The following is a 20,752-nucleotide window of genomic DNA, read 5'->3' on the forward strand; positions in this document are numbered from 1 at the left end:
CTGCATCGGCAGGCGGAGTCTCAACCACTGCGCCACCAGGGAAGCCCCATCCTCTTTTTTTTAAATTACCTTTTTAACACAGTATAGTGCACAAATATTAAAGTTACAGCTCAGGGCTTCCCTGGATCCCACATGCCGCGGAGTTCCTCCCTCTGCTATATTTTGGAAGAGTTTGAGAAGGATAGGTGTTAGCTCTTCTCTAAATGTTTGATAGAATTCTCCTGTGAAGCCATTTGGTCCTGGGCTTTTGTTTGTTGCAAGATTTTTAATCACAGTTTCAATTTCAGTGCTTGTGATTGGTCTGTTCATATTTTCTATTTCTTCCAGATTCAGTCTTGGCAGGTTGTGCTTTTCTAAGAATTTGTCCATTTCTTCCAGGTTGCCCATTTTATTGGCATAGAGTTGTTTGTAGTAATCTCTCATGATCTTTTGTATTTCTGCAGTGTTAGTTGTTACTTCTCCTTTTTCATTTCTAATTCTATTGATTTGAGTCTTCTCCCTTTTTTTCTTTTTTTTTCCCCCTTTTTTTCTTGGTGAGTCTGGCTAATGGTTTATCAATTTTGTTTATCTTCTCAAAGAACCAGCTTTTAGTTTTATTGATCTTTGCTATCGTTTCCTTCATTTCTCTTTCATTTATTTCTGATCTGATCTTTACGATTTCTTTCCTTCTACTAACTTTGGGGGTTTTTTGTTCTTCTTTCTCTAATTGCTTTGGGTGCATGGTTAGGTTGTTTATTCGAGATGTTTCCTGTTTGTTAAGGTAGGATTGTATTGCTATAAACTTCCCTCTTAGAAATGCTTTTGCTGTATCCCATAGTTTTTGGGTCGTCGTGTCTCCATTGTCATTTGTTTCTAGGTATTTTTTGATTTCCTCTTTGATTTTTTCAGTGATCACTTCGTTATTAAGTAGTGTATTGTTTAGCCTCCATGGTTTGTATTATTTACAGATCTTTTCCTGTAATTGATATCTAGTCTCATAGCATTGTGGTCGGAAAAGATACTTGATACAATCTCAATTTTCTTAAATTTACCAAGGCTTGATTTGTGACCCAAGATATGATCTATCCTGGAGAATGTTCCATGAGCACTTGAGAAAAATGTGTATTCTGCTGTTTTTGGATGGAATGTCCTATAAATATCAATTAAGTCCATCTTGTTTAATGTATCATTTGAAGCTTGTGTTTCCTTATTTATTTTCATTTTGGATGATCTGTCCATTGGTGAAAGTGGGGTGTTAAAGTCCCCTACTATGAATGTGTTACTGTCGATTTCCCCTTTTATGGCTGTTAGTATTTGCCTTATGTATTGAGGTGCTCCTGTGTTGGGTGCATAAATATTTACAATTGTTATATCTTCTTCTTGGATCGATCCCTTGATCATTATGTAGTGTCCTTCTTTGTCTCTTCTAATAGTCTTTATTTTAAAGTCTATTTTGTCTGATATGAGAATTGCTACTCCAGCTTTCTTTTGGTTTCCATTTGCATGGAATCTTTTTCCATCTCCTCACTTTCAGTCTGTATGTGTCTCTAGGTCTGAAGTGGGTCTCTTGTAGACAGCATATATATGGATCTTGTTTTTGTATCCATTCAGCCAGTCTGTGTCTTTTGGTGGGAGCATTTAATCCATTTACATTTAAGGTAATTATCAATATGTATGTTCCTATTCCCATTTTCTTAATTGTTTTGGGTTTGTTATTGTAGATCTTTTACTTCTCTTGTGTTTCTTGCCTAGAGAAAGTCCTTTAGCATTTGTTGTAAAGCTGGTTTGGTGGTGCTGAACTCTCTCAGCTTTTGCTTGTCTGTAAAGTTTTAATTTCTCCATCAAATCTGAATGAGATCCTTGCTGGGTAGAGTAATCTTGGTTGTAGGTTTTTCTCCTTCATCACTTTAAATATGTCCTGCCAGTCCCTTCTGGCTTGCAGAGTTTCTGCTGAAAGATCAGCTGTTAACCTTATGGGGATTCCCTTGTGTGTTATTTGTCGTTTTTCCCTTGTTGCTTTTAATATGTTTTCTTTGTATTTAATTTTTGACAGTTTGATTAATATGTGTCTTGGCGTGTTTCTCCTTGGATTTATCCTGTATGGGACTCTCTGTGCTTCCTGGACTTGATTAACTATTTCCTTTCCCATATTAGGGAAGTTTTCAACTATAATCTCTTCAAATATTTTCTCAGTCCCTTTCTTTTTCTCTTCTTCTTCTGGAACCCCTATAATTCGAATGTTGGTGCGTTTAATGTTGTCCCAGAGGTCTCTGAGACTGTCCTCAGCTCTTTTCATTCTTTTTTCTTTATTCTGCTCTGCAGTAGTTATTTCCACTATTTTATCTTCCAGGTCACTTATCCGTTCTTCTGCCTCAGTTATTCTGCTATTGATCCCTTCTAGAGTATTTTTCATTTAATTTACTGTGTTGTTCATCGTTGCTTGTTTCCTCTTTAGTTCTTCTAGGTCCTTGTTAAATGTTTCTTGCATTTTGTCTATTCTATTTCCAAGATTTTGGATCATCTTTACTATCATTATTCTGAATTCTTTTTCAGGTAGACTGCCTATTTCCTCTTCATTTGTTAGGTCTGGTGGGTTTTTATCTTGCTCCTTCATCTGCTGTGTGTTTTTCTGTCTTCTCATTTTGCTTATCTTACTGTGTTTGGGGTCCCCTTTCGCAGGCTGCAGGTTCTTAGTTCCCGTTGTTTTTGGTGTCTGCCCCCAGTGGCTGAGGTTGGTTTAGTGGGTTGTGTAGGCTTCCTGGTGGAGGGGACTGGTGCCTGTGTTCTGGTGGATGAGGCTGGATCTTGTCTCTCTAGTGGGCAGGTCCACGTCTGGTGGTGTGTTTTGGGGTGCCTGTGGCCTTATTATGATTTTAGGCAGCCTCTCTGCTAATGGGTGGGGTTGTGTTCCTGTCTTGCTAGTTGTTTGGCATAGGGTGTCCAGCACTGTAGCTTGCTGGTCGTTGAATGAAGCTGGGTGCTGGTGTTGAGATGGAGATCGCTGGGAGACATTCGCCGTTTGATATTACGTGGAGCTGGGAGGTCTCTTGTGGACCAGTGTCCTGAAGTTGGCTCTCCCACCTCAGAGGCTCAGCACTGACTCCGGGCTGCAGCACCTAGAGCCTTTTATCCACACGGCTGGCACAAGGTGGCCATCCCTGGTTTCACATCAACATGATCTCAGGCACAAACCTCCTTGTTTTTCCATTTTGTTTTTAAGTTACTTGTTGAAACAACCGGCCCACCGTCCACACGACTGTCGCGGCTTCAGCCGCCGGGGCCCCTCCAGAGCCGGCAGCCTCAGTGAGGCCGCCCTCCCCTCGGGCTCCGGGGCAGTTCCGTGACGGCGGAAGGAAGAGACCCCGAGCCGGGAGTTCCAACTCTGCGGAAACGCGGGCTCCGTTCAGCATGCATTCTTTATGTTTGGTTGTATGGATAAACGGATGGACCAATGGACAGATAAGTGGATGGAAATGGATGGATTGATAGATGGATAGATGGATCCAGTGATGGATGGATGGGCTGAAATGATGCCTGCCAGCCCCTAGGGGTTCTGGGTAAGGTCTCTGCCTGGCAAATGGGGGAAGGTACAGGGCAGGTGGGACAGGGGAGTAGTCAGAGGTGAGGCCTGACACGCCTTGCCTACAGCAAAGTGACAAGAACCTTTGAGTAACTGTCTCTGCCCCTCCTGCCCTCGCCCCCACCGGGATCTACACACGCCCTTCATGGCAGGATCCCTGTCTCTCCTATGGTCCCTCTGGCCCTCGCCCTTCCATCACCTCACCATGTCGAGGACCCCTGCCGACCCCCCGCCTCCGATCTGCTCCACCCATTCAGAAAGTGTTGCCCCTCGCCTGGGGGGTGGGGTCTAGCTTTTATCCCGCCTGCTGCAATGTGGTCCTTTGAGGGGTCTTGAGTAAGGGGGAGGGGGAGTTAGGGTCACCTGGGAACCTCCAGGCCAGCTGGTTCCGGGTGTGGGCTTTCGGCGCTCCCCTGGCGGCCACCGTCTCTCCAGCATCTCAACTCGCTAGGGTCTAGAACTTCCGAGATCCTGCATCTGACAGTCCGCACCCGACACTCTGGGAGAGGGGGACGTTAATGTTCACGCAGGACCACGGGCGGCGCCATGAGACCGCTCCAGGTATGGTCACCAGGGGCGTCCCCGCCCTGGATCCCCAGGACAGTTCTCAGCAATCCATCCCGAACCCGACCTCCTGGCCAACCCTCCTCCCTGCTGGGGCATGTCCAGCCCGTGGGAGTGGTTCCTCTGCAGTCCAGATTCCCTCCCACCTCTCTGGCCGCTTTTGCTGGGTCCCTTTTGCTGATCCCCGCCCGCTTCCACGCCTCCTTCCCTCCCTCTCCCATCCCCCTCTCTCCTCTCCTCCTGCTTTTGTTTACTTAGCTCCCACTGCCTCAAATGCCACCAATACCCACTTGCTGACCGCCCCAGTCTCTCCCCGACCGGGCCTCTGAACTCCTGGATCCGGCCACTTCCGCCACTTTGCCTTTTACAAGCCTGATAGGCAACTCCGGCTCGATCTGGTCAAAATTCAATACGAATTTCTCTGCCCCAAGCCCTCTTTTACTTGAGTTGTCCCCATCTCAGTTAACCAGCTTTTTACTATTCCCCCTCCATCCGTTCAGTTCTCACTCATTCTCTGTCTCCCTCTGCCTCTCCTCACCAGCCAGGAACGGGTTAGTGCTCTGCTTCCGGGAACCTGTGTTCCCCAAACCATCTATGTCCCATCTCCTCATCGAGCATCCCGCTCCATCCAAATGTTCCACCCAGAATATCCTCGGTGTCATCTTTGGTCTCTCTCCACCCTCTCACGTCCACGTGCAACCTCTCAGCCAATCTGGGCGTTTCACCTTCAAAATCCAGAATCTGACTGCTTCTCCCCTCCACTGATTCCACCCTAGTCCAGCACCGTCATCTCCCACCTGGACTACTGCAGCTGCTTTCTCGCTTCATCTCTTGCCCCCAACAGTCTGTTCCCCAACCACGGCCAGAGGGACTCTCTCTCCTCACATGGTCTGAATGGCACTGCATGATGCCGTCTCAGGTTGCATCACGGGCCTCACATCCCACATTCTCTCTTTGGTTCACTTGGGTGCAGGCGCCCAGGTCTCTTTGCCCTTCCTGAGGCTCCCAACCCCAGGGCCTTTGCACTGGCTGTTCTCTCCACCTGGAAACAATTTTTCCTGTCATATCTTCATGGCTGCCTCCCTTGTTTTATTCCAGTCTCTGCTCAAATGTCAATTACTAGGAGAGGACTCGGTATTTTGGAGTTAGTACCTGGGTGGGTAAGTGGGGGTGGGGACAAATGCAAGAGCTCTTTCAAAGGGAGAATGGACATGACCTGGGTAGAATCTCAAATCTGGACAAGTCACTTCCCTTGTCTGTACTTCAGATTCCTCAATGGTAAAGAAAAAAAGAGGTGGGGGGAGCACAAGAACGCCTGTCACACTGGGACCAGAACAAGGACGTGGGACAGAGACAGCCTTCTAATTATGGAACAAGCATTAATTGTTTAAATGACATTATCATTAAAGGAAAGGGAGGAATCCATGATGTTGCCAGGTTTTTGGCCGGGGGGACTTACTGTGTCACTCTAGAGTTTGGGTCACAGGAGGATTTTAGACCATAGGTCAATTCCCCCCTCCCCCGCCATGAACTTGTGGGGCAGGTGAGCACAAAGGGTTGGAGGTGTCCTCAGCCATCTGTCTATCTGTGCTCCTGCCTCATTCATGGAAGGCTGGGCTCTCTAAGTGGAATGGACAAAGTTCTGCCTGGCCCCTGACTCTTAGCAACTGTGTGGTCTTGGGTAAGCCCCTTGTCCTCTCTGGGCCAACATCTCTTTGGATGGCAAATGAACACAGCAAAAACGTCACAGAAATGGTTTAATTTCTTGCAGACCTCGGAAAGCTCTTAGAATTTAAAAAATTACTTTCCTGAGCGTAAAAACAATGCATCTTGGGCAGGGATCAGAGCCTAACTAGAAACCACTCCAGGTGTTTTAAACAGGAAGGGATTTAATACAGGGAATCAGGTGCTTACAAAACCAAGGGAGTCTGGGGCAGCAGGCTCTAGGCTGGGCCCTAGGCTGGGCTCTAGGGATAATGCCCAGGATGGCTGCACAGAACCCACCTGCTTCCAGAGAACCTCTGGGCATCAAGAACGCCCAGTACTGGCTGTGACCCTGGGGTCACTTCTGCCGTCCATGTCTCTGGAGGGACTCTAACCGCTGGGGCCTGTTCTACACCTAGAATCCAGCTGCAAGGGCGTCTGGGAAATGCAGTTGCTGCCTCCAGCCCCTGCTGTAAGGAGGGTGGGTGGAGGTTGGCAAAGCCCACCCAGGGTTTGCCCCAGTGAAGTGGAGAAGATACATAAAAGCAGATTTAAGGAGGAAGATACAAATCTAGCATCATTCACCATCCGAGCGTAGTCCCTGGTAACCCTGGTGTACATCTTCCGAAATGCCTTTCTCTGCCTATGTTTATTTACATTTTTAAACCAGTTAGAGTCATAATCCTTTCCCCATTTAACAGTTCTCTGAGACAGACCATAAGTATTTCCGCCGATCATTAAAAATTCCTCCCCATCCCCCCCAAAAATATTCTCCCCAAAGCTGTTTTTTTCCTTAAATGGTGATGAAATACCCCATTGTGTAGACATCTCACTTATAAAAACCCATTTCCCATCGTCTATATTTGGACTGTTTCTGTTTCTAATCTTCCAAACAGCACATCAAGGCATCTATGTCCACATTTTGAATTCCTATTTTTAAAAAAGTTTGGAAAAGCTGGAAAAAGGCTGAAGATGGAAAACGCATCCCCTGGAATCCCCCACCCGAGAGACCCTGGGCACAGGGTTAGTTCAATGAACCCCAGCATGGACAGGGGCAGATCCTGTTTGCTCTATTCCACAAAAGAGCAGAACATAAACACATTCCAGTTATTACACGTGCTTCCGACCCCTGGGTTAGTGGCCGCAGAGGCCTCCCTCCCCCGAGTGGCCAGGCCCAGCCCACGGCCATTACCACGCTTCCTTCCATTCTACACAGCACTCCGACCGACCTGCCTCTGCATTACACTTTTCCCCAAGTTTCCGGCCATTTCCTTCAGGCATGTTCCCAAGAGTGCAATCAGTGGGTCAAAGGAGCATGTGTGAGGAGTCTTTGGCACAGATTGCAAGTTTCCACACTTTTTTTCCCCCCATTTTTGTTTTTCCCTAACGTTATAATACACTCCTCTAGGGCTTACTCTGTGCCAGGACCCTGTCCTGAGCACTTCTGTGTGCAGAATCCACCCCTGGAATAACCCAATGAAGTAGGCACTATCATTATGTCCATTTTGCTGATGGGGACTCTGGGGCACAGAGAGGTGAAGTAACCTTCACGAGGTCACACAGCTAGTATGTAACGGAGCTGGGATTTGAAATCAAGACTCTAGCTCCCAAGTCCATGCTCCTAACCACAATTTAAGGCTGCTGCCTACAGATGGCCTCCATCCTTTAAATAACCAACTCTAGCTCCCTCTGCAGTATAGATGCACTATCATTTATTCAGGCACCACTCAACTGGTGGGTAATTCACTTTTTTTAATACCACAATTGGGAAGATTCAGGTTTTGTGGTGTCTGAAGCTTTTACAATTTGGGGGACCCGCTACAGGAAAAATTGTAAGTTACAAGTTCGAAAGGAGGTGTAGGACCTTGGAAGGGACCAGTGCAAGTTAATTAATTGACTTTGAACCTTAAGCCTCCATCAGCATCACGCTAAATCCCAATGTGCTTTTTCCCAATAATTATTAGCAAGATTTTCAAACAGTAAAGGCAAGTGAGTTTTCCTGGGAGCACCCACATGCACCAGCACCCAGATTCTACCGTTAACATTTCCCTGAACTTGTTTGTCCGTTCATCCCCTTTATTTTATGCATTTCAAAAAGAAGTTGCCGACATCAGGGCACCACTGCAGCTTGCAAATCTTTACCTAGAGTTCAGCATTTTTAAGTTTTTTCTTTTAATGTAAAAATCAGAAGTGAAATATAATTGACATGCAGGGAAACCCACAAACCTGTCTTTGCTGCTACCCCGTGTTTTTTGCACACAGGGGAACAGATGCATTTCCCCAGGACATTAAACAGTGAGAACTTCCTGAGGACACTGCCTAATGCCCCGGCTGGCAGAATCTGCCCTCGGGTAGCTGGGATCACTCCATCCCCCGGGTATCCCAGCATTTGACAGATGCTCTGCTGGCCATCTCTGGACATTAAGAGTTTCCTCCCTTTTTCCAGCAGCTTCCTTCAGACTCTCTTCCCAGGATGAAGTTACTGGGTCAAAGGCTGGGGCTTAAGGCTTTAGCAGACACTAAATGGCTTCCATTTGCACCTCAACTTACCATCCTCTGCCCCCTCCCCTATACACACACGCACACTGCAGTGTTCTTGTCTGTACAACAGTCCTTTTTAAGATGGGAGAGGGGGAGGAACAGTTCCTTAAATTGTGATGTGGGGGGAAGGAGGAGGCTCTGACGTTAGTCTCTCCCTTCAGCCATTTGTTTTATAAATTGCCTGCTCTATTTTTATAAACATCTTGTCCTGGAGCAACCTGCCTAAAGGCCATGATAAAAAATAGACGAAGACTAGCAGAAAACTAAAAGCAGTGGACACTCCTGACAAGATACCATGCACAAAGTCAAAGGAAGAGCCTGGAAGAAATGTCTGTGACATGTATGACAGTCTTCGGATCCATAATAAATAAAGAGCTACTATAAACAAACAAGAAAACAGCCCAGGAGGAAAATGGTCCAAAGGTTTGAACCAGCATGGAAAAAACCACCAGTGATCATATGAAAAGGTGCTCAACCTTACTGGTAACCATGCACGATAAAATAAAAGTAGTGAGACCATACCGTAGTAAAGCTATGAGCAAACAAGGGGTGGGGGGGCTCCTGTAAGCAGGGAGCATTTTGGCTGGATCCAAATGACATTTTAGATACACTTTCCCTGTAGCCCAGAGATTCACTTGCAGGTACCTGTCCTACAGACACATGTGAAATGGCACAGGTACACAGGTATCCCCTCCAGCTTCACCAGGAGCAATATGGGCCTGGGTGAGTGGAATCACAGCACGGTCGTACCGTGGAATTCTCTGCAGCTGTGAAAAAGAATGAGGATGCACCCTACACAGACATAAATTCCTCAACATGCACTAAATGGCAAGTTACAGAACCACATATGGTATGATCCTATCCCAGACACAGAAAAATTAAAACACTTCTATTTTCCAATGTATACGTATGTAATTTAACAGACTCACACGTGGAACATGACAGAACCCTTCAGAGCAAACTGCAGAGCCGGCTACCTCTGCAGAGGATTAGAATGGAGGGCAGGGCTTCCCTGGTGGCACAGTGGTTAAGAATCCACCTGCCAATGCGGGGGACATGGGTTCGAGCCCTGGTCCAGGAAGATCCCACATGCCAGAGCTACTAAGCCCATGCGCCACAACTACTGAGCCTGCGCTCTAGAGCCCGCGAGCCACAACTACTAAAGCTCGCGCGCCCAGAGCTCGTGCACCGCAACAAAGAGCAGCCCCTGCTCAGCGCAACTAGAGAAAGCCCACACGCGGCAACGAAGACCCAACGCAGCCAAAAATAAATAAATTTATATTAGAAAACAAATCAAAAACCCAAACACCTCTCTCCCTTCTCTCTGCCCTGGGTCTCTCCTTCCTCCTGTAACACTGAGGGAATTACTTCTTCAGGAGCCTCAGTTTCCCCTTCTACAGAAAGGGGGGGTGGGGAAAAAAGGAGGGCAAAGGTCAAGGGTGATGTGCGCGTTTCTTTGGTACGCGTACGAACCGCATCAATGACTTACAGTGAGACCAGTCCTTTATTACTTGCAGAATAAGTGTTTTTAAAGGTCCTTTATAGTGGGGGTGGGGGGGGAGGATCAACCTCCTTTCATGGACTTCAGTTTCCTCACCTTTAAAAAGGGGATAGGGACGCGGGGCTTCCCTGGTGGCCCAGTGGTTAAGACTCTGCGCTTCCACTGCAGGGGGCGCAGGTTCAATCCCCGGTCAGGTAACAGATGCCACATGGTGCGGCATAAGAAAAAGGGGTCGGGGCGGGGATGGCTAACTCCAGCCCTCCTAAACTGGCTGTCAGGGCTTGAATAGAAAGGATAGGCAGGCAGCGAACGTCAGCTACTACTCTGAACAATGTGACATGCCTGTAGTCAAGGTGCCTGCGGTCAAGGTCCGCCTCCCCCCTCACTGCAGTGCAATGGGCCACCTCCCCCCACCAGAAACCCAAGTGCAGCCCTCCCCTCTCCCACACCCAACAGCAGCTGGCCCGTCCCCTCCGCCTATTTCTGTAAGACGCTGCTCGCTCCCGGGACGGCTGCCCCTGCCTCTGCCGGACAAGCCCTCTGCCACGCCCTGGCTTCCCACCAGCCTTTGGTGGAGACGAAGGTCCTGGTACCCACATCCCTGTGTGCTAGAGGGGAACAGGCAGAGCTGCTCTCAGGAGGGAGACAAGTCACACGCGAGGCCTGAGGTGTTGGTCAGAAGGTGCTTTATTGAAGGGCGGGGGCTCCAACATCTCGTGGCAGCTACAACCTGGGGACAGAGGGGAGGCTGAGGGTGGATGGGGGGGGCCACATCCTCCTCCACGTGACACCCCTTCTTCCGGTTTGGGCCCTTCCATTTCCCCTCGGGGACCCTCCCTGGTCTGACTCTGGGGTCAGGTGGCTCTGGCAGGCTGACCCTGTCCCAGGCCTGGCCGAGGGAGCATCGCTCCATCACTGGCTACAGCAACCGGGTCTGGGAGGGGCCCCGGGACTGCTGGAGACCACTGGGGAGAAGGGGAGCGCCACTCACTGGATCTCGCGGAACGCCCGCTTCTCCACCAGCTTCACTTTGTACTTGCGCTTGAACCTGGGGGAGGGAGAAGAGAGCAGTCGGCGACCTAAGCCCATCTGGCACCCATCCGGCGGGGGAAGGTTCCCGATGCCCGCCCCACATGGCAGGCCCCGGCTCTCACTTGGCTCGCTCCCGAGGCTCGATCATGTTTCTTCTCTGGAAGCTCTTGAACCGGTCACGGAGGATGTTGCCCTCAGGCTGCGAGACACGGACAGGGAGGCCTCAGCTGGTGCTAGGCAGAAACCCCAGGGCCCTGACTGCTCCACAGGGTCCAGTGGAGGGGGGAGTCCGCCCCGCAGTCCCCCCATTAGTCAAGGCCCCGAGTCTGGCCTCACGTACACCAGGGGCTCAGCCTGGCCCTGACTCATGGGGTGATAGGTACTGACCCATGGGCCGGCCCTGAGCTGGGCTTGGAGGAAGCAACACGAAGGAGGCTGGAGAAGGGGGAATGGGTGTGGCCGGCAGGGGAGCGCAGGGGCAGAGGTGGGGTCAGAAGAAGGGTGCACAGTTGGCCCACTACAAGTACAGCTGGCTGGAGCCCCAAGGCGCGTCAGACCACACAGGGTCTGTGGCTGTGTGAGCTGGGCTTCCTCCCGGGGGCACTGGGGAGCCACAGCAGGCTCCGAGTGGGGGAGGAACAGGGTCTATTCTGAGCTTTAGAAAGACCCCTCTGGGACTGCAGACGCTGAGAGTGGGGCCCGCAGACCAGGGGCTACAATGGGACCTGGCCAGGAGGAACGGTCTTCTGAGGGCCCCAGGCTGCAACTATCCATCACTCGGCCCCTCACCACCCACGGGGACCCCGTGCCCTCAGCCCCCAGGCATCAGCCCAACCAGCCCAGCCTGGGGGCAGCCATGATGTCGCCCATAGTCCCCGGGGGACACGGGGAGCAAGGATGGGTATCATCACCAGGCACGGGTGTCTCCCCTGCAGCCCCCCAGCCCCCCAGCCAGACAAGTACCTTCAGGGTCCTGAGTGAGTCAGACAGCTCCGAGCTGAGCTGCACGTCAATGTCGGGGTCCTGATACCTGGGGAATACGGGGCGTCCGGTGGGGGGGGGGGGTGAGGTGAGCCTGGCCCAGGACACAGGGCCAAAGACCCCTCTTGGGAACAAGAGGCCGGGCAGTGGGGTTGAGAACACGGAACTCTGGGGGAAAGAGATGGTCTCCCAGGAGAGGCCCAGGCTGAGCAAAGATAGGAAGGCGCCAGATAGGGGATTTGGACTCCTCCCAGACTCCCAGGGAGCCCCCAGCCCAGGCCTCACTTGAGCCGCCCCAGCCGGCGGGGTCTGTCCGCCTCTGCCAGCCGCTGTGCCTGCCGCCGCTCCCGCTGTCGAGCCAGCTCCGCCAGCCGCTGCGCTACCTGCGCCTTGATCCCGCGCAGCCTGAAGACCTGCTGGTGCCGAAGCCGGGCGGCCCGCACCGCAGCCTGCTGCACCCTCTGCGGGGACGGGCAAGGTCAGGGGCCAGGTCGAGCACCACCTCGCCCCGGGGGGGCCTTTCCTCCACCTGCTCCCAGGTCACAGCAGCTGTTTCTCCACAGCGCTTGCTTCTCCACAGCGCTTGCTTTCCTTTCTTAAAAATTTTATTTATTTGTTTCTGGCTGCACTGGGTCTTCACTGCCGTGCCTGGGCTTTCTCTAGTTGCCGCAAGCGGGGGCTACTCTTCACTGCAGTGTGTGGGCTTCTCGTTGTGATGGCTTCTCTTGTTGCAGAGTACGGGCTCAAGGCACGCGGGCTTCATTAGTTGTGGCACGCGGGCTCAGTAGTTGTGGCTCACGGGCTCTAGAGCACAGGCTCAGTAGTTGTGGTGCACGGGCTTAGCTGCATTAGTTGTGGCACGCGGGCTCAGTAGTTGTGGCTCACGGGCTCTAGAGCACAGGCTCAGTAGTTGTGGTGCACGGGCTTAGCTGCTCTGTGGTATGTGGGGTCTTCCCGGACCAGGGCTCGAACCCGTGTCCCCTGCGCTGGCAGGCGGATTCTTAACCACTGCGCCACCAGGGAAGCCCAGTGCTTGTTTCGTGAACTGACCTTCCTTATCCGTTTCTCTCTGTCTGTGGTTCATAAAGCCTCCCCAGCCCCCACCCCCGAACATCATCACCAGGGCAGCAGGGCCTGACCTGGCGTGTTCCCCACTGCATCCTCTGAGCCCAGAGAGGCATCTGGAAGATGCCAGGAACTAGGTCTCAGCTGACAAAGGAGCTTCAAGGATCCCAAACAGCCCAAAAAAAGCAGGCTGCAGGCAGGAGAAACCAGGCTGTGGGACTGGGCAGAGCAGACTGGAGCCCAGGGTGCTCACCAGCATCCGGGCAGCCTTCTCCCGCCGCCGCTGCTGCTCCGTCTTCTTCTCCACGGAGGCCGGGCGGACGGCTGTGGGCGAGGCCTCTGCTCCCGTGGCCTGGTCTCCTCCAACCTCGGGACCCTCGTCCTGGCCCTCGCCGGGCTCCCCTTCCCCATCCGACTCCTCCAGCAGCCCCTGGCACATCTCCTGGAAGGCAGACTCCTGGGGAGAGGGGGCAGGTCAGGCGCAAGGCAGGGAGCGGGCGGGAAGGGTGGGCGAGTGGGCCTGGGCTCACCTGGGTGGCGGCCTGCTCCGAGGCCGGCGGGGCCAGCTGCCGCTCCAGCTTCTCTGCTGCCTTCTGCCGCAGCAGCTCCACCTCATGAGCCGCCCGGAGCAGGGTCTGGGAGGGGGCGGGGATGCAGGTGAGGACCCAGGCCCTGGAGGCCTCTCCTGGGAGTTACAGACCCAGCCCTTTTACCTCCCACCTGCACCTCCACCCCAGGGCTCAGCCCACTCCCCTCGATGGCCCAGGCGCCCCCTCCTCTCCCTGGCCTCCCTGCACCGGCCAAAGGGGGCTTCTCATCCCTAATCTCACATCTGCTCTGCCTGTCCTCTTAAAGGACAGTCTGGTCTCTACACGCCGCAGGGTTCCACTTCTAGGCAGTGCCCTGAACAGGCACGTGCACAGACAGGAAGAAGTGGTGGCTGCCCGAGACCAGGGGAAATGGGGAACTGGGGGTGACGGCTGATGGGCATTCGCTTTCTTTCTGGGGTGATGAAAATGTTCTAAATTTGACTGTAGTGATGGCCACACAACTCTGCATATACTAAACACCACTGAATTGAGTCCTGTAGGTGGGTGAATCACATGCATGGAAATTATATCCTGATAAAACGATTATATTAAAAAAGTGAGAAAAAGAAAACGACAACAGCTCCCCGTGAGCGACAGCCTCTGCGAGCAGCCTCCTCTGCCTGTGGCCAGCCTCATCCTCTCAATGTTTCGCGCGGCGCTGTTTGTCCCGTAGTTGCTGTTCCCTGGGAGAGGGACACGGCCCCCTGCCCCTGGTCAGCTAAGAGTCTGTCTCACGGGGAACAATGCTGAACAGCATTCACAGGAGCACCTGCATCTACTCAGTGACCTCGATTTCTCTCCAGGAACCCGAGCTCCCCGAGGGTGGGGGTTTGTCCCCTCTGTTCGTGACATCTGTACCCGACAGATTTCTGTGAGATAAACACTGACTCTTGCCACCAGCTTTTCCTGTTGCTAAACTACCTTCACCCTTGCACAAAGCTTACTAGGTCACACGTTTTGTTGCCAACAGTTAAAAGTCTTTTCTTTTTTTTTTTTTTTAGTTGAAAGCCTTTTGCATTTATGTCCCACAGAGTTCCTGAGACGTGCCACAGTCTCACGCATCTCTGGGCCTTTGCACGTGCCTCTCCCTCCGACTGGAACACCCCCATTCCTTCCTCTCTTACCATAACAAACTGCCCCCAGTCTCAGCTCTGATGCCCCATTCTCCAGCAAGCCCTCCCTGACTCCCAAGGCTGGGTCTGATGCCCCCTCGTGCCCTTCCATCCCAGCCCTGCCCACTCTGGGTCATCACTGTGCACGAACAGTTCTGTCTCCCCGACTGGACCACAAGCCCTGGGAGGGCATGCTGACCAAATGGCCAAGCAGCGAGTGAGAGGCCCGGCGGGGCGGCGTACCTGGTGGTCCTCAAAGGTCGGGTTGTAGGAAGCTCCCGCGGGCATCACCTCCACGGCAGGCGCCTTGGAGGGCTTGGTGTGGAGACGCTGCGGCCGCTGGAGGAGGACAAGACCAAGGCAGGCTAAGGCCTGGGAGCGCCATGACTCAAGCTCCCACAAGTGCTGGGACCCGGGCCCGGGAGGCGGCAGAGGCCTCAGCACGGCGCACGGCCTTCAAGCTGGGAGGTGCCTGCGGCAGCTGGAACAATGGACAGCTGGTACCGCAGGCGCGGCAACCCCAGGACGAGCACGCAGGGACTCCGCTTGTCTTTCCTGAGTAGGGTTCCTGTCGCCAGAGCGGTGGGGAGGGGTGACACTTGCAAAACCGTATGGTACAGTCATCAGGCCATAGCTGAGATCGGCAGCTGCGCCTGGCAGAGGGCATGAGGTTCTGTGTCTGTCAGTGCAGGACACCGCAGACAAGGGTTGACAGACACTTAGAGTGTAGCCCTGCGCCCCCGGGAGCCTGGGAGAAACGCAGGGCCACGGGCTCACCTGAAACCAGCTAACCAGAACCCGCACTTTAACAAACCCCCAGGGGACCCGAGTGCACGCTCAGCTCTGAGCAGCATCTCCCCGTCTGGACTTGCCACGTCCCTGCACGGCTGGCCTCCACCCCAGCAAAGGCTCCCCGTCTACAGCAGAAGCCTGGGGGTCGCCCCTGACGCCCCCTGCCCCTCCCCACAGCCAACTGCCCGCTAGGCTGGGTGCTTCTGCCCGAAGACTTGCCTTGGGTCACCCCCTTCACCCCCGCGCTGGGGTGCCCGGCCCCACCTGTCCCACCTCCTCAGAGCATCCCACAATCCCACCGCTCCCGTGTGCAAAAGCACTTAGGATAAAAGCCCACAGCCCCAAGTGGGCTCCCGCAGCCTTCTCCCACCCCCGACCAGCGGGTCTCCGCACCCTACAGCCACGCCCTCACTGGAGGCTCCGCCCCCCATCTCTGCAGGCTCGCTCAAGACACCAGGTCTCCTGCCCCTTAGTACCATCTTACTTTCCAGTGAAGGTTCCCCTCATCTCCCTGAAGCACGTCCCACCGACCTGCCACCACTCTGCTCTGTGCCCTGGAGGCGGCCTGGCTCCAGGCCTGGCTCCAGCAAGTGGGCTCCCGGTCACAGGACGGTCGGGCTCTGACGCTGAGGCTCTACAGCCTGAACGCTCCCCAGCCCCGCGCTCTGACCCCTATCCCCCAGGACGCCCTTCTGACGAATTCTCACCTTCACACCTTTCTTCTTGGTCTGCTCCAGGAAAAAAGGGTCCTGGCGCTCCAAGGGCCGGTCCAGAGGGTCTGCGGAGGCAGCGAGGGGCAGCTGCTGGGGGAACATCGGGGCCCCGAGGGGCTCCCTCCCAGCCCTCCTCCCTTAAGACGGCACCGAAGCACTGACTGCAAGATGGCCCGGGAAGGACTGACTCTCAGACCCCACAGGGCTTCGAACGCCAGGCAAAAGAGCATGTGGACAGGGTCCAGAAAGCAGAGGAGACCCCAGGCGGAGGGGCAGGAGCCGGCCCGCTTGCAAAAGGGGAGCGCGAGCAGGAAAACGGTGCCACTTCAAGACTCCTGACTCTGCCGAAGACCCTCAAAGCAACCCCCGCAGGGCGCCCCCCTTAGACACGGCGCGCCGCAGCTGCGACACTCACTGTCTTTGACCCAAAGGTCGTAGAAGGGCCGCTCAACCGTGTCCTGTGGCCCCGGCTTGGCTTTGGCCACAGGAGGGTGGAGGAGCCGGGCCTGAGCCCTGCGCACCTCCCGGGGCAACTCGCCCTGCTCTGCCAGCCTCTCCCACAGCTGCTCCTTCCGCTTGAGCTTCCTGGCGTTGGGGACCTGGTGGGCGCGGATGCTGGGCCGGGGAGAAGCGGCACAGGCGCAGCGGGTGAGGCGAGCTCCCCCTGCCCCCGCCAGGCATCCCAGCACCTCCTCCCTCCACAGGGGGCCTCCTCACTCGATCCAGCAGCTTCAGAGACCACCTCCCCATGTCTGCCCCCAGCCCAGGTCTCTCTCCTGAGCCCCAGACCTAACAACACAACAGCCCCTGGGGCCCTTGCCCTGGATGTCTCCCAGGGACCTCACACACCATTTCACAACCAACCTCAGCATCGCTCCACTGTCCGCCCCATCAGCCATCCACGCCCCACCCCCACTTCAGGGGTCAGTCACTAAGCCCTGCCTGACCCATCCCCTGGCCGTGGCTGCCCACCCAGCCCTCCCTTCCATCCCCAGAGCCCTCGGCCACGTCCAGGCCCATCCTCGCCTGCCCCGCCACAGCACCCTGGCCCCAGCCTCACTGCCTCCAATCCGCTCTCCAAAGCGCAAATCCGACCCCATCCTCCCCTCCAGTGCCCTTCACCTATCACCCTCCCTCCCCAGAATTCCTTTAGGGTCAGGAAGTGAATAGGGCCTGCACAGAAGGGTGTGAGGCCAGAACCAAAGGGGAAGGAGGGTCTGGGGCTGGTGGGACACTCACTCTTTGGGTGCAGGGACCTTGGACGTGTTCTCTAGGATGAGGTCGATCCGAAGGGGTTTCTTGAGAAGCAGCGACCTCTTCTGACCTTTGGTCCTCTTCTTGTTCGGCTCTGGGGGTGGAAGAAAGGAAAGAATTAAGGCCTCAGGCCTCCTCACTACCCAAGACCAACTTCCCACTCCCCTCATTCCGGCTCCTCTGGAGACCTGCATCCCAGTACAGACGTGGAGGGCCCAGGCTGACCCCAGGCTCCCACTTGAGGAAAGAGGCCCCCGCAAGGGCAGGGCCCAGGGTGCCCAAGCTGTGACTCCCCACACCACACCCATTTCCTGGGCCAGCTGGAGGCAGCCCTGTGCTGGGGACACAGAGGAGTCAGACCCACAGCCCTGCAGACAAGGGGCTTCCAGAGGCAACAGGGAAGAGGCCACAGAACCACTAACGCTAACTAGGAAGAAAGCAGGTGGTCAGGCGACATGAGGCCCAGGGAGCTGGACTCAGGACCCAAGACAGCCGATTCTCAGTGCAACAGAATTTTCTGCTTTTACTTCTAAAGCCTAACAGTAAAAAGGACTCTAGAACAACACATACTAGGATGGAATCCGCATCCTTCCATTTGCTAAAGGACCTCATGAAAGTGACTTTCCTCCCCTGTGCTGCCAAAACGAGGTTTAATGCCTACCTCACAGGATCAGGCGGAGATGTACTGGGTTGACCAAAAACGTCGTTCGGGGTTTGCCATAACATCTTACGGAAAAACCCAAACAAACTTTTTGGCCAACCCAATAATTGCAGCTGACCACTGAACAACATGGGTTTGAACTGCGAGAGTCCACTTATACCAAGGTTTGTTTCAACAGCAAATACTACAGGAACACACGATCTGCAGTTAGTTGAATCCACAGATGTGGAACCAAGGTACAGAGGGCCGACTACAAATTACACGTAGATTTTCGACCCCATGGAACGTCAGCACCCCTGACCCCTGCATCGTTCAAGGGTCCATTGTATTTCGACTCCACAGCACAGTGATCACCCGTGAAAGCGCGCAATCGCTGTTATCCTTCTGCTTTTTTTTTTTTTTTTTTTAAAAATCTAAAGCAGAATCTGTAACTACTTCCTCGCCTGTTCACCAGGGCAGCTCCCTGCCTTTACTCTTCTGTTCACAGAGCAGATCTCCTCACTCCTGTGAAAGTCGACCTCTTTAATACCCCTTCCTTACCTGCTCACTCAAAGACTGCTCTCCCCCAAGAGGTCCTTTCACTTCCCTTAGACCAGACCCCTTGACTGACCTCATACGTGCTCATCAAGGCCATCCTGCTGCTACAGCAGCCTGACGTTTTGCTCATTAAAGCTATCGGCTTTCCCGTTCAAACGGACTCCTCAGCTTTTCTAGACGCTCCTTAAAACAAGTCGCTTACCCTTCATCTGTTTCTCCAGGTATTGACAGTGAACCTTATTACTCACTGAAGCAAACCCTAACTTGCTTCTCCTCCACTTGTTTTAGAAGGTCCCGACCCTGCATTTTGGCAAATTAAAGCAAGCGGGTCAAGAAGGATCTCTTATTCAAGTTGATCCTTTTGTTCTCATTAAAGGAAAAACAGGTACGATTCCTTACAGCAAGTCCCTGACTTGGTTTTCTGCAAATTAACGGAGACCTCCTGATTTATGATTATCTACTCAACAAGGCAGACCCCGACTGGATTCCCTGGGCATTGAGACCTCTCTGAAACCTCAGAAGAAAAAATGAGTTCTTTAGGTTAGTTCCTAACTTGCTTTCTGTTCATTCCAGGTCCTCTTGTTTATACAGTAAATACCTTTTTTTTGCAGGCGTTTTCCACCCAAGCCACGTCATTAACACAGGTCCTTTCAGAGGCTGAGAGAGCCTCACTAAGGACTAATCATCGCCATACACCCGCCACAAAAACCCTTTCTCACCTTCATTCTTGGAGCCAGTGTCCACGAAGAAGAGTTTTTCATCGGGGGCCTCTGATATCAAGCCACTGGAAGATAGAAATTCAGAATGTCAGCCATACATGTTGGGGAGAGGAGCACGAAGCTAAGAAAGGAACAGGTTTAACCTCTCCGGGCTCAGCTTTCCTGTTATGCTCATTCAAGTACAAGCTTCCCGCCTGGGACCCCTCCAGGCCAGAGCTCCTCCCTCCGGTTTGCAGAATTTACTACGTAAAACGCACTCAACTAGGCTGGGTGCGTGGTACGTACTGATATCAGAAAAGTGTTTGTGGTTTACCTAGATTCTAATTTAACTGGGCGTCTTGTACCCGGTGACCCTATCAAGTCCCACAGGCCGTCACCCGGAGTTCCCAGTCTAACCCCTCGGCTTCCCCAGCGGTGCCAGACAGGGGCTCCCAGGCCCCCGGAAGTCCCCCCAGGCAGCTCGGCCTCGCACCCCGCCACAGAGAACTTGGCCCACCTGTCCGCAGTCCCGCCCCACTCACCCGCTCGTGCGCTCCTGCAGCCGCACGTCCTCCAGGAACTGATCGACCTCCAATCCCAGCGGCTCCTGAGCGAGCCGCCGCCAGCCCCGCTTCTTATTTCTTGGGCCTCGCCGCCGCCGCCTCAGCGCCGGGTCCACCGAAGTGGGCCGCAGCCCCAGGAAGCCGGAATTGGCCTCGCTTTTCGAGCACTGCCCGCCACCACCACCACCCCTTCCCACCGCCATCTTGTTAAAGGAAGAACTTCTTCTCCGGCGCCCGGAAATCCGGTTTGGGGCATGCGCGCGCCGAAATCCCGCCCCTTCCCGTGACCTACTTCCGGCGTCCGCCATCTTGGTAGGGTGGCTGGAGCCGCAAAGGGGCGGGGAGGCTAGTATTTTGGTAAAGAATAAATGGCTCCTCCCTCTTCTGCAGATTCCGGTCCGCCCCAGGTTGTAGGTTTGGGGCTCTAGCCCTAGGCGAAATACCTTTCCTGGCCGCCTAGGAAATCTTTTAAAATCTGAGTATCATTTTTAATTTGTTGAATTTTTAAAAAATCTAGTTTTCTTAAAAAAGAAAAGTTATACCCGTCAGTGGCAGATTCGGCACACAAGACTTTCCAATCTCAGAACGTTTGACCTGTCAATGTTCCAACCCTAGAATCTTGGAAATCAGAGTTTTCGGAATGTCGAGGTTGGGAGCACAGAACATTTACGTGCGAGAAATGTTAGAAACATACATTATTAGAACCCTAGAAGCACAGGCTCAGAATCATTAATCTTGGGTAAGCTACACAGTTGTGCCTCAGTTGCTTCATCCGTAAAATGGGGGCGATAATGGTTCATCTGCCTCATAGGTAATTCTGGAGATTAAACAAAGTAATATATACAAAACCCTTAAGATTGTGCCGGGATCTAAATGTTAACTATT

General features: G+C 53.3%; 1 protein-coding gene and 1 non-coding gene across 3 annotated transcripts; both read right to left on the reverse strand.

Moving 5' to 3' along the window:
• Positions 1-10,538: 10,538 nt before the first annotated feature.
• NOP53 (NOP53 ribosome biogenesis factor) lies at positions 10,539-20,190 on the reverse strand. 2 transcript variants are annotated; one of them, XM_067719640.1, is made up of 13 exons: positions 19,847-20,190; positions 19,326-19,390; positions 17,394-17,502; positions 16,570-16,769; positions 16,149-16,219; positions 14,893-14,988; positions 13,478-13,582; positions 13,201-13,404; positions 12,168-12,343; positions 11,865-11,931; positions 11,024-11,100; positions 10,861-10,917; positions 10,539-10,599 (listed from the first exon to the last, which is right to left on the reverse strand). In XM_067719640.1, the coding sequence occupies exons 1-13, from the start codon at positions 20,173-20,175 to the stop codon at positions 10,593-10,595; spliced, it is 1,563 nt and encodes a 520-aa protein (XP_067575741.1). In that variant the 5' UTR covers positions 20,176-20,190; the 3' UTR covers positions 10,539-10,592. The 2 variants fall into 2 exon arrangements, with proteins under 2 accessions (XP_067575741.1, XP_067575742.1); XM_067719641.1 differs by lacking the exon at positions 10,539-10,599 and having other exon boundaries at positions 10,857-10,917.
• On the reverse strand, positions 11,708-11,818 carry LOC137215774 (small nucleolar RNA SNORD23). The gene has a single exon (XR_010939409.1). It is a non-coding gene; the product is annotated as a small nucleolar RNA SNORD23 (small nucleolar RNA).
• Positions 20,191-20,752: the final 562 nt, after the last annotated feature.

This window comes from Pseudorca crassidens, chromosome 20 (assembly GCF_039906515.1).
Source record: "Pseudorca crassidens isolate mPseCra1 chromosome 20, mPseCra1.hap1, whole genome shotgun sequence".
Taxonomy (NCBI): domain Eukaryota; kingdom Metazoa; phylum Chordata; class Mammalia; order Artiodactyla; family Delphinidae; genus Pseudorca; species Pseudorca crassidens.

Excerpts from the sequence above, each read along its gene's own strand:
- NOP53 (XM_067719640.1), bottom strand. The coding sequence starts at position 20,175 with ATGGCGGACGCCGGAAGTAGGTCACGGGAAGGGGCGGGATTTCGGCGC. Across the intron at positions 11,932-12,167 it reads CGCCGGCTGGGGCGGCTCAA|GTATCAGGACCCCGACATTG; the intron begins GTGAGGCCTGGG and ends CGTATTCCCCAG. Across the intron at positions 11,101-11,864 it reads ACTCACTCAGGACCCTGAAG|CCTGAGGGCAACATCCTCCG; the intron begins GTACTTGTCTGG and ends CGTGTCTCGCAG.